This window comes from Danio aesculapii, chromosome 16, assembly GCF_903798145.1.
Source record: "Danio aesculapii chromosome 16, fDanAes4.1, whole genome shotgun sequence".
Classification (NCBI taxonomy): domain Eukaryota; kingdom Metazoa; phylum Chordata; class Actinopteri; order Cypriniformes; family Danionidae; genus Danio; species Danio aesculapii.
Window position 1 is genome coordinate 41,727,740 of NC_079450.1, and position 17,893 is coordinate 41,745,632.

Below are 17,893 nucleotides of genomic sequence, written 5' to 3' on the forward strand. Positions count from 1 at the left end.
CTGCATCAGAACGGCAGAGTCACTTGCTGTCTTCAAGAAACGACTAAAAACTATAAAAATTTAATCTCCACTTTCCTCCCTTATCTGCAACTGCCTCTCTGGCTATACCACTAACTGTACTCTCTCTCTCAAAAAAAAAAATTACATTACTAATGCTTTGCTTCTTAGACTTTACACACCTGAAACTTGCCTACAGCACTTATTCACTGTTGCTCTAATAGTTGTGTAAATTGCTTCCTTGTCCTCATTTGTAAGTCGCTTTGGATAAAAGCGTCTGCTAAATGACTAAATGTAAATGTAATGTACAAATCACAGTAGGCCAAAAAACACTTCATGCATAGGCAGTACATAAGCTGTGCCAGCCTAATTTCATGAGAACATATACATTTTGTTTCATTTATTTTTACTTTACATATTGTCAGAAAAATGGCTAATTTGTACAAATTAATTTGAACTTTATAAAAACATATATGCCTTCAAATATTTCATCACCTAACTTAAAGGGATCACACAAAGAGTTCACACAAAACTGAAAATTTTCAGTCATCATTTACTTACCTTCATTAGTTACAAACTTGTTTGAATATCTTTCTTATGTTGAATAAAAATATATACTGTATATATATTTTGAAGACAACTGGAAACCTCTAACCACTGATTTCCATAGCGTTTGCTTTTATCTTTTTTTTTTTTGTGTAGGGCACGATCATTTCTTCTCTGGCCAAACTTCTTGTGCAGAGCTGTAGTCTAGGTGCCAGAGACATTTATTTTGAAAATCTTCATGGGACATAAATTCAAAAATATTGAGGTGATGCAACAGTATATCAGAATACAAAAATAATTAAAAAAGAAAACATTAAGTTAAGACATTAAAATATATATTTTTTTCTCTTACTATAATGTCCAATTGGAGTCCAATTACTTTAGAATTAGCTACCAAAGTTATATACATTTTTTCAGTATTTTTTGTTCATCTTCATTATTACATCAAATAAGCTATTAGAGGTAGTACTGTTGCTGCTGGAATGCCATCCGGTGCACAAAAAACATATGTCAGCATAATTAGCAGTTCAGTCCTCTCTGGCGACCACTGATAAATCATGGACTATGCTGAAAGATATTGAGCGAGTGAAGTTGTAAAGTATTGTAATAAGTCACAAATGAATGGGTGTTGATCCAGATAATGGATGTCATTAGCCACAGTGTGTGTCAATCAAACCCATTTCAAACATACCAACGCAGATTACAGTTCTCTCATTAACAAGGTGTACACTTGTTTATCTGCGTCATTCAAACCTTTGAAAATGAGTGATGATGTTAATGTTAGATGCAGTAGCGGCACAAGCTTAACTGGCGCTCTAGGTAAACGACAGTCGTGCCACACTCATGGTGTTAGTGCCACCCTTTCTCCATGCTGTCCCTAGCAACATGTCACCCTGGGCGGTCACCCTTATTGCCCATGCCTAAATCTGCTACTGGTTAGACGGTTATCGTGAGTTTGTCAGAGTGTGAGAGTTGTGTGACAGAAAAGTGAATCACAACAATAAAGTATAAAAAGTTAAAGTACATTACGAGTTGTCTTTACGGGTATAACAATTGGCCACAAGGATGGCTGAAGAATTCCCCATGCTGTCACTAACTTACCCAAGCCCCTTTCTGCCTCAGCCCAGTGAGCCTACAGTCCCATGGGAGCAGTGGAAAACATCAGTGCAGCCAGCTCACCCGTTACTCAATTGCACAATATGTTGCATACTTAAGGAGGATGGCTAAACCATGCGGTTTTGCTGTTTTTTGAGAGGAGATGATTAGATTAGATTAGATTCAACTTTATTGTCATTACACATGTACAAGTACAAGGCAACGAAATGCAGTTTAGGTCTAACCAGCAGTGCAATAGCAGCAAGTGCAGGATACAGGTATAAGTTATAAAGTGCAGTTTATAGAAAAAAACTATGGTAATATTTACAGATGGATGTACAATGAACATTATATACAGGTTGTATATAATGAACAGAGATTTACAATAAATGAATATATGTACAGGATGCTATTAATAATCAGAAGTGTGCAGAAGATAAACATAATTACAAATGTCCATGTTAAATGATGATGAGTGCAGTGATTGTGAGGGGTATAAGTTAGAGGAGTGTGGGGGGTGTATTGAGGGGCAAAAGAGTCAGTGAGGGGCAGAGTTCAAAAGGTAGAGAGCTCTGGGGAAAAAGCTGTTCCTCAGTTTGCTGGTTTTTGTCCGGGGGAGCCTGAAGCGCCTGCCGGAAGGCAGGAGTGAAAACAGTCTATGAGCAGGGTGAGAGGTGTCCTTAAGAATACTGCGTGCTCGGCGCAGATAGTGTTTCTTCTGGATGTCCTCAATGGCTGGCAGCATAGTCCCTGTGATGCGTTGGGCAGTTTTCACCACCCGCTGCAGTGCCTTACGTTCCGCAACAGAACAGCTTCCACACCAGACTGTGACGCAGTTGGTCACAGTTCACCAAGACGGGTGATGAAAGCTGGTTCTTCTTAAGTTGCCTTAAGAAAAATAGGCGCTGGTGAGCCTTCTTGACCAGGCTGGAGGTGTTGGTGGTCCAGGAAAGGTCCTTTGAGATGTGGGTCCCCAGGAACTTGAAGGATGAGACAGGCTCAACGGCCATCCCATTAATGTGGATGAGATCATGTGAGCCTGTTCATCCCTTCCTGAAGTCCACAATGAGCTCCTTGGTCTTGTTGGTGTTAAGGAGCAGATTATTGTCGGTGCACAAAGTGGCCAGATGCTGTATCTCCTCCCTGTAGGCAGCCTCATCATTATTGCTGATTAGACCAATCACTGTGGTGTCATCTGCAAATTTGATGATGGTGTTGGATCTGTTCACAGGCCTACAGTCGATGATAAAAAGGGAGTAGAGGAAGGGGCTCAGCACACAGCCCTGTGGTATACCAGTGTTGAGTGTGATGTTGGTGGAGCAGATGTGGCCTGATCTAACATTTTGAGGTCTGTTAGTCAGAAAGTCCATAACCCAGTTGCAGAGAGAAGTGTCGATATCCAGGTCTCTAAGTTTGATCAGTAACTTAGAGGGTATGACAGTGTTGAATGCTGAGCTGAAGTCAACAAACAGCATTCATGCATAAGTGTTTTTATTGTCCAGGTGTGTGAGGACAGAGTGCAGTGCTATGGAGACGGCATCTTCTGTGCTTCTGTTGCCATGGTAGGCAAACTGATGTGGGTCCAGTGTGGATGGCAGAGAGTCTTTCAGATGTGCCAGGACCAACCGCTCAAAGCACTTTATGATGATGGGTGTGAGTGCTACAGGGTGATAGTCATTCAGGCATGTTGGGCTGGAGTGTTTGGGTACTGGCACAATAGAGGTGGTTTTAAAGCATGTTGGCACAGTTGCTAGGTTAAGCGACAGGTTGAAAATGTCTGTGAATACCCCATTGAGCTGTTCTTTCAAAGCAGGCATAAAAGTCATTTAGCTCGTTCAGGAAGGTGACATTTGTGGCTGTGGGGGTGGACTGGCTGGGTTTGTAGTTGCTGATGGCCTGGATGCCCTGCCACATGTGCCAAGGATCAGAGTTGGAAAAGTGCTCCTCTAGCTTTAGCTTGTAACAGTGCTTGGCCTTTTTGATGCCCCTCTTCAGATTAGCCCTGGAAGTGCTGTAGGCCTGTGCATCCCCTGATCTGAAGGCAGTGTTGCGTGCCTTCAGCAGGAGGCACACCTCCTTGTTCATCTATGGCTTTTGATTTGTGTATGTGGTGATCTGTTTCTGGGTTGTAACACTGTCTATGGTGGTGTTGATATATTCCAGAACAGAGGAAGTGTAACTGTCAATGTCTGTGTGAGAGCCACATGTGGCCTGGGAAGCAAACATACTCCAGTCTGTGTGTTCAAACCTGTCCTGGAGTGTGGAGTCACTGGCCGCTGGCCACACTTTGATGGTCCTTACTGATGGCTTCACACGGTTGATGAGGGGTGAGTACTTGGGGGTGAGGAACAAAGAAAGGTAATCTGATTGACCCAAGTGGGGGAGGGGGGTCACAGCGTATGCTTCAGCCATGTTTGTGTAAACTTGGTCTAAAGTTTTGTTTCCCCTTGTGTGGCAGAAAATGTTTTGATGGAATTTGGGGAGCACTGTCTTTAAGTTTGAGTGATTAAAATCCCCCGCAACAATAAAAGCAGCCTACGGGTGAGCAGTCCGTTGTTTGCTGATGGCTGCATGAAGTTCATTCATAGCAAGCTTGGCATCGGCATTGGGAGGAATATAGGCAGCAGTTATTATAGTGTAGGTGAACTCCCGTGGCAGATAAAACGGTCTACACAGAGCAATGTCTCCCAACGACTACAGAGTTTGTGCACCAAGCTTTGTTAATGTAAATGCATAATCCTCCTTCTCTGATCTTACCGGAGTCATCCGCTGTTCTGTCTGCTCGGAATGTTTGATACGAGATTAGCTAATTGAAAATTAAATTGTAATATAAGTGAAATACATCGCATGACTCAAATGGGGTAAAGAAACCCGTAGCTTTTGCCTATCAGCAAAATGTGAACGATGGTACCTGTTCTTGTACAGCTGCCCTTCTATACTGAGAACAGTTCATTATGCCTTAGTAATACTACTGGCAACTTCGGGTACTAGTCATAGACCCCTGAGATTACATATGATTGGCTTTGTCAGCAAAAAACAAGCACTAGTCCACACCAGGTCATGAAAGTGTAGTGGCTGACCTGTTGTCTTACTCTGTCCCAGTTCAGGAAACAACAGATGAAGTTAACTACTCTGAAACAGACATAATCCAACTCCTACACTGTCTTCTGCATAGCATAGTATTGCTCCAGGAGCTCAAAATTGCCTCAGAGCAGGACCCTGTCCTTTCCCAGCTCCTCGTTTACAATGCAAATGGTTGGCCTGTACAGGTTTCAGAGTTAGTAGCTTTTGCCTGTGTTAAGAATAAGCTTGCTTGTTGGAATGACACATACATGGCATGATCACTGGCATGGCATGCATCTCTTTGTGCACTTGTGCTGAAAATGGTACAATGGCACAAGCCACATCTAAGCATAGAGAAGTTTAAACTGGTGACAGGATAGGGTTTAGATGCCAGGCATCAACAGTGAAATCTGTTGAAAACTTCCAGTTAAGGATTTTGCAGCCTACCTTGTGCCTTGTGAGTGGAAAACCACACCCCACCCCTTCAACCACTGACCTGGTCTACTTGTCTTGGGAGCACCTGCAGCTGAATATTTGTGGAGAGATTCACGAGTTTCCTTACAATCAGAGGTACTTAGTGGTAGAATGTGATCTGCACTCTAAATGGCCTCCCCACCACAAGCTTAGTCACCTCGCAATGTGTTGTGGATTTTCTGGACTCTCTGTTCATTAATTGGGGCCTCCCACAGACCATTATAACAGACAATGACCCACAGTTTATTTCCACTGACTTTTCATCCTAAGTAGCAAATGCTTTTAGCATATCCTCACCACCCTTTACCATCCTCAAGCAAATGGTGTTGTGGAACGTTTTCACCAGTCCCTGAAGAATAGCCTTAGAAATCACCAGGCACAAGGGTACACTTTTAATCAAGCCATCCCCATTACATTGCTACACTTTTGGGCCTCACAGTATAGCACCACTGGGGTCTCCCAGACAGTCTTAGTGTATCAGAAACTTCCCCGGGGTATTAAAACACCTACCACTAACCAACAACATCAGATGAAACAATTATTTGACTGGCTCAAACGTGCCAAAGAGCCAGACATTGCAGTTCATGCCTGAGTGAGAGTTCACAGACAACATGAGGAACAATAAACTGGCTTCGTTCTGGTCTAAACCCCTGGTGGTTACTCATTAGATGGAGAGAGCATCATACCTTTTGTAGGATGGTACCTTAAAGGGCACCTAGGTTACCCCTTTTTCAGATTTAATATAAAGTCTTTTGTGTCCCCAGAATGTGTCTGTAAAGTTTGAGCTCAAAACAACCATCAGAGTATTTGTTATAGCTGTCTGAAACATCTGTATTATAACCGGTAAAACTTGGTTGCTGTTTTTTTTGTACTGGGCCTTTCACGGCGCGTTTGTGAGAAATACTACAGTAAGAACGTTACCAATCAGTATTTGATGCAGTTTTTTTTGTTGCAACCATGAGTCACACACAAAGTCGTCACAAAGTTCACGCGCACACACAGCAAGGACACGCACACACACACATAGAGCAGACACACACACACACAGAGAGAGAGAGAGAGAGAGAGAGAGAGAGAGAGAGAGAGAGAGAGAGAGAGAGCGCGTTTAGCTTCGCACTCTGTTTGCACGCATATGTGACAGGCTACAGGTTAATCTCCACTGTTGTATGGATATCTGTTATGTTAATGTACAAAATAAACCTGATTTAACATCCACAAACCGGGATTGAAGCGTCTTCTTTTATAATTGTTCTGACACGCGGCTGTGCTGATGAAGTAAAGCTAAGCTAAATCACTGTAATTCATTACACACATGCACTGTTTTAAAACATTTTAAACTTGTAAAACTTACTCTTGATCACATTTGATGATGATTGATGATCCTAGCGAACTGAACAGACCTTTTATTCCCGGTTGCTTTGCGCACGTCTGGTCTTGTTGATATGATTATACACGCGACTATCGGGACATGTTAATACACACAGCTGTCAATCAATTCGGTGGGCAGGGGGACCGCACTCCTACGTAAAGTTACGGTCGATCTGAAAACCGCTCCAATTGGTCCACCCTTTTTATGTTATTAAATCTGAAAAAAAAGGACTGGGTGTGTTTACATCACCCCAATATGACTGTCTATACACTACATCTACACACATGTCTGTCCAAACAGCTTTAAAAGTAGATTTTTCACCATAGGTGCCCTTTAAGAAAGTAGCTGCACCTTTGAAAGTAGCTGCACCTAAGGAAATTAAATACATTAGGGAAGATGTAGGTGAAAAAAAAATCCTCTAAGACTGCTGTTGAAGTAGGGCAGTGTGACACCAGGGGAAAAAAAAGCCCTAGCACAAGCACATAAACACATAAACATAACATCGGATGTGGGAGTTAGGCAGTGATTGTCTATCTGTAGCTGTGATTGTAAGTGTGTGTAAGCCTGTAGATTCTCACAATTGTCCTTGGAACAGGGAGCAGGAATTCAGAGTGTCTCATCTTGCTCTCCAGGGAAAGTTGTTTGTCTCAAGCCGAGGCCGCCTAGCAGGAGAGTCACAGGGAAGCCGAAAAGAAGAAAAGGCTTTCAATTTGGATCAATTTCTAATTTCGCAGATATCTAATGTTCGTCACTAGTCTCCAGCTCTGACCAAATCACGTTGCAATGGCACTAGTTTCTACTTGATGTTTTCCAATTTCCAATCTAATGAAACCACCTTTTCAATCTAGCCGGCCAGCTTGGTGGGGTTTTGAGCCACACTGACTGCTTTTATTAATCGTAGATACCCCAGGACCTTGCCTAAACCCACCAGCTGAAACCTTGTTATCAAAGTCCCGAATAGATAGATATCTTCAATGTGCTCCAGCGACAGAGTGGCCATGCACATGACGTGCCACTTCTCCCACCTGCTGCAAATGTCCCTGCAGGACAGTTGGGTTGTGGATGGCGGGGCGTTGGACGAAAGTGAAGAGCAGGGGGGTTGTCGCAGACGAAAGTGACGAAGGTTTGGAAGTCGCGGAAAAAGTGAAAGTGAACAGCGGATGGGGGAGGAGGGCGGTTGTGGAGGGGGATCAGTAAAATGAGGTGCCGGCACAAATTAAGCCCTGACCATAGCCCAATATCAAGACTCTACATCCCCATGGCCAATGCGTAACAGATCTCAGCCAAGTTACTTGAAAGACTTTGTTGCCTCTTTACATGTGTAGATTTAGTTTTATGGTGGGGCTACTTAATGTTGTTTTTCATTGTCAGTTATAAGAGGAGAGGAAATGTTGTGTTCACTGTGCTAAAACAATGCATTGTTCTGTTCACATAGACTGTCCATTAATCATCACTCATGTCTGATTGTGTGCTGTGATCATTTAGTCCTGCCTAGAGCAGTGTTAAGGAAGTACAAGTGTGATGGTAAACTGGTGTTCACTAAATCTCGCATGTCATCTCAATTATTTAACAGTACAGATTGTCCATACCCTTGAAACATGAATGACTATGTATTTGAGAATAGAAAATAGATACAGTTTTACATTATTAAATTATAAATTTTTGTTGACTATTTTCCAGGAGTTTTATCTGACCAATTATAATACCAATGTTTTGTGTCATAGACATATAGGCTAGCCCTATCCAGGATGATAAGCTGGTTAGCAAGTAAGGAAGACACATATGAATAACTAATGTGGGATCGCCAACAGGGATCACGCATAGCTGGCACTGATCCTCAGCATGTGGGTAGACCAAGCTGGTATACCAGACTTTGTCCTGGGCCAGGTATCTGGGGTCCTCGGAGAAACTCTCTAGGGTTCGCCAAATGGGAACTTGCTTCAGCAGAGCAAAATAAGTGCACATATCTCTGGGTTAGGGAGCCTGTCACAGAAAGCGTTTTTGACACCAAGCTCAGTTTCCCCCCGATTGAGCAGGGTTACCCAGTAAACAGGAGGAAATGGGCTCCAACTGGAGATTATAAAATCTCACAAATGTGTTAGGTGTCGCCCAGCAGCAGCTCTACAGATATCTGAGAGAGAGGCGCCATGAGCTAACGCCCAAGAGGAGGCAACACTTCTTCTTGAGTGTGCTCTCAACCCCAAGGGAAATGGCTCATTAACCACCGACTCTGGTAGGTCACCTAAGCCTTCCGTGGTCCGTCTATGGACCACATGTGGAGGTTCCAGATATCTGGGCACTGGTGCCAGAGGGTGCCCCGTCCCTGAAAGAGGAGGTCCTCCCTCAGAGGAATACGCCAGGCAGGGGCCGGAGTGTGAGTTCGGACACCCAGGTCCGGTTGGACCAGAGAGGTGCAACTAAAAGGACCTGCTTTTCGTCATTCCTGACTTTGCACAGGGTCTGTGCGAGTAGGCTCACTGGGGAAAATACATATTTGCACATGCCTGGGGACCAGCTTTGTGCCATCACATCCATTCTGAGGGGGCCTTGGTCTGGGAATAAAAGAACTGGGAATGGGCGTTTTCGAGAGGAACAAACAGGTTGACATGGCAGCTGCATGCTCATAGTAAAAGGCACCCCAGCCCGTGTTGGAGCCATCTGTCAATACTACAACATGCCTGGATACTTGTTCTAAGGACACCCCAGCATGTAGAAAGGCAAGATCTGTTCAAGGACTAAGGGTGCGACAATGTAGTGGAATGATGGTCACCCGGTGTGCACCCACCATGCCCGAGCAGCATGATATCAGTGGATACCTGTGATATCTGTGGATACCATATACCCCAGGAGCCTCTGAAAAAATTAGAGTGGGACCACTGTGTTTCTGTCAAGAATACTTAGACAGGACAGCACCAGCCTAAGAAAGGAGATACTCTGCACAGGGGAGAGCTTGCACTTCTCTCGGTTGACCCGAAGCCCCAACTGGTCAAGGTGCCGGAGCACCATGTTCCTGTGCATAATCAATTGATCCCGCAATGGGGCTATTGTATGCCACTCATCAAGATAATTGAGTGTATGCCAGTGAGCTGAAGAGGAGCAAGGGCACCCTGCGTGAGCTTGGTAAAGACCCATGAAGACAGGGAGAGCCCGAAGGGGAGGACTTTGTACTGCCATCCTCAACCTTTGAACGCAAACCAGAGAAATGGACACTGGCATGAAAGAATGGAGACATGACAGTACGCATCCTTCAGGTCTATGGCTGCAAACCAATTAGAAAGATGAAAGGATTTGGAGAATGGACTTCTGCTTGAGCATCCTGTACTGCATTTTGTGTGAATAGTGGTTCAGTTTGCACAGATCTAAGACTTAACCCACTGCTTTTTTTGGGCACGATTGCCGATTTTTGATGACAGCAATTTCCTCTCACAAGGCAGGGGCATACACACTCGTAAACTTGGGAGGCCGTATGGTGAACTAAATCACATAACCGGTCTGATTGTCTGCATGAGCCACTGAGATGGGCTGGGCAGTACAAACTAAGCTAGCAAAACTAAATAGGGGGGGCTAATAATTCAGGGGGGCTAATAACTCTGACTTCAACTGTATGTCTCATGTCTGTGTGATTTGTTTTCGCAGAGTTTCAGTGCATTTTACTGACGCGTTTCTAAAAACAGTTTGCAGAGAGAGAAAAGAGAGAATACCTACACTGTTTATTATCCTTATTTTGCAAAAGCACACACATTTGTTGTTCTATGTGAGTGTACACAAAAAACTAGACACCTAACAGATTCGATTGATGTATTGATCTTATCTGTACGATCAAAACTGAAAATGTAATTTAACTTCATTCCGGCATTATGAGGAGAAGGCGCATCAAAACACGTAGACTTGGTGTTTGACCCCTGGGGGTTAAACCAGAAAACTATAAAAAGATAAACTGGATGGGGCAGACACTAGAAGTCTACTCACTAGTAGTGTCAAAATTGTTTCTTCGGTGCACCGCGATGCAGACGCGGACAATTCGGTCTCGGTTCAGTAAAAATCATAACCGGTTATTATGTACTGATGTCATTTACCTCATATACACTCTGTCGCGAAGGAGGTGAGCGTGGGTATTTACAACACTCCTGGCGCCAACTGTGCACAATTTCACTGCGTGTGTTATTTCTGTACAGTCTTTCACTGACAATTACAGCAGAAGCCACTATTTTTCTGCGAATGAGGGAATGAAAGTACTCCATTTCTCTCTCTCTCTCACTGTGGCCCATTTCACCTGCTGGCGTGACTTTTCCTCTCGGCTGCTGGCGTGACTTTTCCTCCCCTCTCTTTTCCTCTCGGCTGCTGGCGTGACTTTTCATCCCCTCTCTTTTCCTCTCAGCTGTATGCATTCCCATGGGAATAAAATTGGTGTAATTTTAACAGGAGTGGGCGGTCTCGCAATATCGCTCCCGAGCTCCCGAGCAAGCAAGCAAGCGCAAGTGGCGTGTGTGTGTGTGTGTGTTTGTTTGGTGCTGTCTATGTTTGTGTATGTGTGTGAATGAGAGACAGTGTGGTGCTGTGTGTCCGTGTGTGTGTGTGTGTGGTTATACAGACAGCTTGTTATAGCCACCCCCCAAAATACAACACTGTGTATGGAAAGCATCGTCAATGCACCGTAATGCACCGAGATATCGAATTGAACCGAATCGATGGCATGATAATCGTAAAATCATTCACACCTCTAATACCCACAAAAGACAAATACAAGACAAAGCACAAAGACAGCACAAACTCACAGACAATAGCACAAACTCAAAGAGTTTAGTACAAAGAGGAACTTAATAGGCAGCCAGTGTAAGGAGGATAAAATTGGGGTGTTATGTGGTCAAATTTTCTAGACCTGGTAAGAACTCTGGCAGCTGCATTTTGCACTAACTGAAGTTTATTAATAGAGGATGCTGGGCAACCAGCAAACAGAGCATCACAGTAATCCAGCCTAGAAGTCATAAAAGCATGAACTAGCTTTTCTGCATCTGAGATGGATAGCATGCCTCATAACATAGCAGTATTTCTCAGATGAGAGAAGGTGGTTTTTGTGACATGGGAGATATAATTTTCAAAAGTTAGGTCTAATATAATACCCAGATCTTTTACAGTTGAGCTAATACTAACATTGTATCGTTCAAATTGCAGTTTGAGTTGTTGAGCAGTTAGCTTTGACAGTTCAGACGTCTCATCAGGTTTTGTTGATATATCGAACTAAGTGTCATCTGCATAGCAGTGAAAGTTGATCCCATGCCTTCTAATAAATAGCAAAGGGTTTAGGACTGATCCTTGAAGCACCACAGACTTTACTGGCCTGACTTGTGAAAGCTGTCCATTTATATTTAAAAACTGGCAACGGCCAGTTAAGTATGACTTAAACCATTGTAAAGCTTGTCCCTGGACACCTGTAGAATTTAAACTCTACAGTATGAGGATATCATGATCGATAGTGTCAAATGCAGCACTGCGATCAAGTAAAACTAGTAACGAAATGCAGCCTCTGGCAGCAGCGAAGAAGTCTTCTATTTTATCACAAAAAAAAAATGCTAAAGTCATCACTACTAATTTGTGGTGGAACATTTTGTTCTGAAAAAAACCAATAACCTGTTAATTTAGCAATGGTGTTTGTGAAGTAGCCGGGCTTCTTCCCTTCGTCTCTGGTGACCGCACTGGTTCACATACACACACACACACACACACACACACACACACACACACACACACGCACGCACATACATATGTCTACTCACCTCTCCTTTTCCTCTCGGTACGCTGCTAATGACAAAGGCCCTTGTCATCTTGCACAAATCCAGTCATTCATTCCATATCTCCATCTCCCCTCAGGTTAACATTAAGCATACATTTACACACACCTTTGTGTTCATGTCTTTGTGCTTGTCTTTCGTCATTTGTCTTTTAAAGTTGGTCTTCAGTGCTGTGCCGGCCAAACTGAACGAGAGAATGGCGCCGGCTTATGATGTCACGGGCCGCGCCATGGCGGCACCAAACACTGAAGCGCCAACCATACCAATTGTTTTTTGTAGGGTACAGCCAGCGTTGTGGAGGTGCAATTATGGCATTAAATCTCTGATTGTTGTTTGTTTATGGATGTATGTCAGCTCTCATGAGTAGCTGTTTGCTTTATATTGAGGAATGCCACATTTACATGTTTATTGTTATAATGTAGATACTTACCTGAAATTACCTATTTATGGTACGCTCCAAAAAAAGGGGCGGAGTCTGGCCTTTAAGAGGAGACAGCAGACTCAGAAACAGAGTGAGTTTACCTGGCTAGCGAGCGTGGTGTGGCAGAACCGTAAACAATCCCCCCCTGTTATCTAGTGTCTGTGTGACGTAGATAAGCTTCTCTCTGATATATTGTATATATATGGTTTTGGTGTTGTATATATCGTTTTTTTTTTTTTTTGTTTTGTTTATTTGAGTTTTTACTTTGTAATTTTTTTTTTGTACATAGCTTTTGGGAAATAGGTCGCTGTACATTTTTATGCACTGGATTGTTTTACGTTATCCTTGTAAATAAACCATCTTTTTACATTTGTGGGACAAGGCCATCATTTTTGAGAACTATTTGTTTTTTTTGGTGTTGGGAATCCCACACCTGGTAGTGAGCCCATTACGAGTCTACTTCGCAATTACTCACGGCAGCATGGGAAATATTCTGACAAACACTACTAGTAAGCACTATCACGGCTCGGAGCTCACAGGGCACCACAGCAGGTGGCAGTGGTGAGCTTGTGGCTCGTGGGCCATCACATTGTTAAATAAAAATCTAGGATTGTTATTGTAATTTTCTATAAGTTTGCGAAGATGCTCAGCTCTGGCGGATTTTAGAGCCTTCCTATAGCTGGACATACGATCTTTGTATGCAATTCTAAAGAGCTCTAATTTGTTTTTTTCCACTTATGTTCAAGGGTACGAGTTGCTGTTTTTAAAGGCTACAGTATGATTGTTATACCCTGGTGTAGTTTTATTCACTTTAGCATTAATTAGATAGGTGCCACAGTATTTAGTGTGTCATTTAGTGAAGACAGCATCCATACTGCTAGTTACAACATCAAGGTCATTTGCATTTGTGGGTGCACTTAGTAATAGAGAAAGATCAGGTAAATTTTGTCTCAAGTGACTAATAAATCTGTAAACACAAGTCCTAATGTATCATTAGTGTCATCTATGTGGATGTTGAAATCTCCTACAATTAGTATTCTATCAGTTTATACTAGTAATTCAAAAAGAAAATCAGAAAACTCTTTCATAAAATTGACATAGGGTGCTGGGGGTCTATACACAATGATTAAAGTGAGACATAACATGTTTTTTCCTGAATATCCAAAAGTACCAATACTTTAAAAAATGAAACCTAGGTCAGTTTCTCTGGTTAACATTAAGAATATCACTAAAGATTGATGCAACACCACCACCAAGACCTGTCTGACAAGCCTCATCCTTATATAAAAGAAGTTGCTTTATTTAAACTAATACAGTCATTTTGTTCAAGGCAGGCTTCAGTAAGACAGAGTGCATTAAGATTATTGTCTGGTATTATTTCATTTAAAATAAGTTCATTAAGTACTAGTGAACTTATGTTTAGAAGACCAAGCTTTAAGAAGTTTAGGGGGTTTGCTAGAGTTTATGTGGCAAAAATGTAAATTTTCACTTACTAGTCAATCAGAACGAAGCATCCTGGAAATGTTTTTTAACAGGAGTTCAGCTCCAGCTTTGCAGACCATCAGCATGGAAAAGCCTAGGATAGTCCCAGAAAACATTCTAGTTATTGGCAAAAAGCAGCTTCTGTTCCTCAAACCATGTTAACAGCCGTTCTTTCAGAGCAACCTTTCATTTCCTCGGCGGTAAGAAGGAAGTCGAACCGTCTCGATCAGGCTCCTGAAGTCCCTCTTCAGGATCTCCGTCTGCCGCAGCCCGGTGTCATTCGTCCCCATGTGGAGGAAGACAGCTCCAATATTCTCACCAGTGCTCAGGATAGTGAGTACCTTAGCAGAGACACTGCACCAGGAAAGCAGTGAGTGCGTACTGTGTTACCTTAAGCAGAAGCAGCACGAACATGATAAATAATGAATTCGCAGATGATTATGACATTGCATACCGTCTCGTGGAGGGGGGTGAAGTGGTTCCTGCCCCAGGTCATGGCTCGTGTCTGCCATTGTTGCACCCAGAGGCCACGGTAGCCCGGCGCCAGTGTCAACGACACTTGGGTGTGCCATGTCCCTGCTCCGCTGGGCCTGAACAGAGAAACAAACTGGGTTGAGGTGGAAGGTGTTGAGTGATGAGATTGTACCACACACTTACCTCAGAAGAGTGAGCAGCTGCCCAGGAGATGTCAAGCAAGGTCTGTTGTTCCCAGAGCTGTGCTTGTTTCATCTCGAGGTCACGGAACTGCTCCAGCTCCAATGCCTCCATTGATGCTTCTCCTGCACTCAAAGATAGACACTCAAGTGACATTAGGGTGAAGAGCCAAGACAGCTGGCTAGCGATGCCAGCAGGCTAGAGGATAAAAGTGAATGCTTGAGGAACAAAACATTTTGAATAGATTTTTTTGTTTAACGGTATTAAGGATTTGTTTACCCTCTGTAAAAAGAAAAATAGTAATGAATGGGCATGTATTTTATGTTAAAAATGGCAATTACGAATTTACATGACATAACTCCAAACACATGCAATGAGGCAACCGTAACAACAAAAATGACGTCACTCGAGCATCAGTTTTCACAGTTAAAGTTCAGTTTAGTTCAGTTCAGTTTAATGTGTGATGGCCAGTCCCAAACCAAGCAAGCCAGTGGCGACAGTGGCAAGTAATAAACTTTACCAATTGACAACAGTGAAGAACTCAAGAAAAAGCAGGCTTAGTTGGGCACAACCAGTTCTCCCCTGGCCAAGCTTCTTCAATGCAAAGACTCTTCTGTCACTGGGGTCTTTCAGGAATCTCACGCTCTCCACTTCTCCATGACCACCACAGCATCTGCTACGGACCGGGTATAGGATTATCGAGACCTCAGAATAAGGAGAAACAGACTAACATAAGCGTAGATGGAATTAAAGTTGTAATGTGTTTTTGTGAAGCGTTTCCAGCTCCGGTTGCCCTATTTGATGTACCCTAAATGCTAATTGGGATTTCAAAAGTTATGTGTTCGTGTTTTATGTGTATGCTATTGCGAAGAGATATGTCTTTAGTCTAGCTTTAAACTGACAGAGTGTGTCTGCCCCCCGAACTGTGCTAGAAAGGCTGTTCCAGAGTTTAGGTGCCAGATATGAGAAAGATTTACTGCCCACAGTCGATTCTGATATTCTGGGAATAATCAACTCTCCAGAATTCGTTGAGTGTAGTGGATGTTCTTTGTTCTTGAAAAAACTCCAGCAGCTGCATTTTGAACCAACTGAAGTTTAATTAGGCCTACAGGGCAACCACCGAGTAATGCATGATAGTAGTCTAATCGAGAGGTCATGAAGCCATGAATAAGCTTTTCTTTCATTCATAGCATGTCGAAGTTTGCCAACATTTTTTGACTGAAGATGAGAACCGAATTGAAAATCCATCAAGGGTTAGACAGTATTCTAGGTTTGTGTGTGTGAGGTTTTTGGGTCCAACAAACAAGACCTTAGTTTTATCTAAATTTCTCACTGTTACAAAATGCAGTCATATAGGTTTTGCATAATGGTTTAGAAATCATAATTGATTTGTTTTTAATTGAGAAAAGGTTATGATAAAAACAGGTAGCTGAAAAAATAGGTTGCTGCAAAGGAAACTTGAGCGGTTTTTGTCTCTGTGTGCAGATCTTGGAGCAAAGACTACAGAGTGCCACTCATTCTTTACAAGCTACTCCGAACAGCACCATCCACAGCCTTCCTCCCCTCACTCACCCTCCACTGGTGGATCTGTGGGGCACACCACAGACTGAGGTCTACCAGCCAGACACGGTGGGCTATATGGGGATGCCTGTAGATGGAAATCTAACAGCCCCCACAGAGGAGGTGATAACGGAACATTCATCTTTACTGGATGATGAACAGGATGGGGAGATTAAAGTGAGTGAAAAAAAGCGTAATGGCCTCAAATTGACAACTAAGCCACTCCTAAATTTATTTGAATGAGATTGTACTAAAACCAAATTAAGCTGTATCTACAAACAAATGAAACATCCATATTTTGAAATGTATTTTAACCATCTGTTACCTGTTAATCATTAACTATGAATATTTTGAACACAGCGCCTTAGAAGTAAAATGTTCAGGTTAAATATACACTGTAAATATTAGATTCAAAATCTGTACTTACTTTAATACATGCAGCTTATAGATATATGCAAATACTTCTCAACCAAACCAACAATGGCAAAATACAGGTCATGTGGTGTTTCTTTACAATGTGATATCGCTATCTACATCTATTGGCTTGACATTCAATACAACATTTTAGATATAAAAAAGCACATTGTACATTGCACAAAGAAACACAAATAGTACATTGTTATTGTGTAAACTTTGCCCCACCCCAGTTTTCAACACCACCACATGCTTATGATGCTGAACAAAAAATAGTCAAAATGTCAGCACTAAAATCTCTGGAGATTGTGGGAAAAAAATGGGAAAAGCTGTCGGTCAGCAGGTAATAAAGCATGAATCGTGTATACATTTTATGTAACTTTTCCTACTGTTGGAATCATGAATGAATCATTGTCAAAATCAGTTCTTAAAGCTGATGTTACTGATGCTATGGTGTTGGTGGTGTTTGTATATATATACAGTACTAGTAGGCTACAGTATATTTTAGATACTGTACTATATAATGACAGTAATATTATATACTGTAAAACCCAACAGTCAACTTTATCAAATGAAATGAGTGGTTAACTCAAAATTTACTGAAAGTTAATTCTACTCATTTGAAACGAGTTTTGAACTCAGTGTTGAAGGTAATTAGTTAATTAAATACCTCATTACTTTAACTTAAATGGAGTAAGTTCACAGTACTCATATTATTTTTTTAACTCATATGGGTTGTAGCAATTGGTTTCCTCAGTTGGTTTGAGTTCTCTTCATTTATTGGCTTTTACTGTGCTCAGTTTGCTTTATTTACTCAAATGGATTAAGTTCACAGAACTCATTAGCATTAGTTTTTGAACTTAAATTGTTTGTTGCAATCGGTTTCCTCAAATAGTTTGAGTTACCTTAACTTTTTGGGTTTTATAATGTAGTAATATGTTTATCAGGGTATCTATACCTTCTAGTTATTTTGTACTTCATCCACCACTGGAGTTACTAGTAGCACAAATGTTACATATTACACACTAG

At 42.2% G+C, this 17,893-nt stretch overlaps 1 protein-coding gene across 1 annotated transcript in view; it reads left to right on the top strand.

Moving 5' to 3' along the window:
• The window catches only part of fam131bb (family with sequence similarity 131 member Bb), an 87,358-nt gene that overhangs the window by 67,327 nt on the left and 2,138 nt on the right, over window positions 1–17,893 (top strand). Inside the window, exon 7 of the mRNA XM_056474644.1 lies at window positions 16,376–16,627. Within this exon, the coding sequence (XP_056330619.1) occupies window positions 16,376–16,627 (252 nt within the window). The remainder of the gene's footprint in view (window positions 1–16,375; window positions 16,628–17,893) is intronic.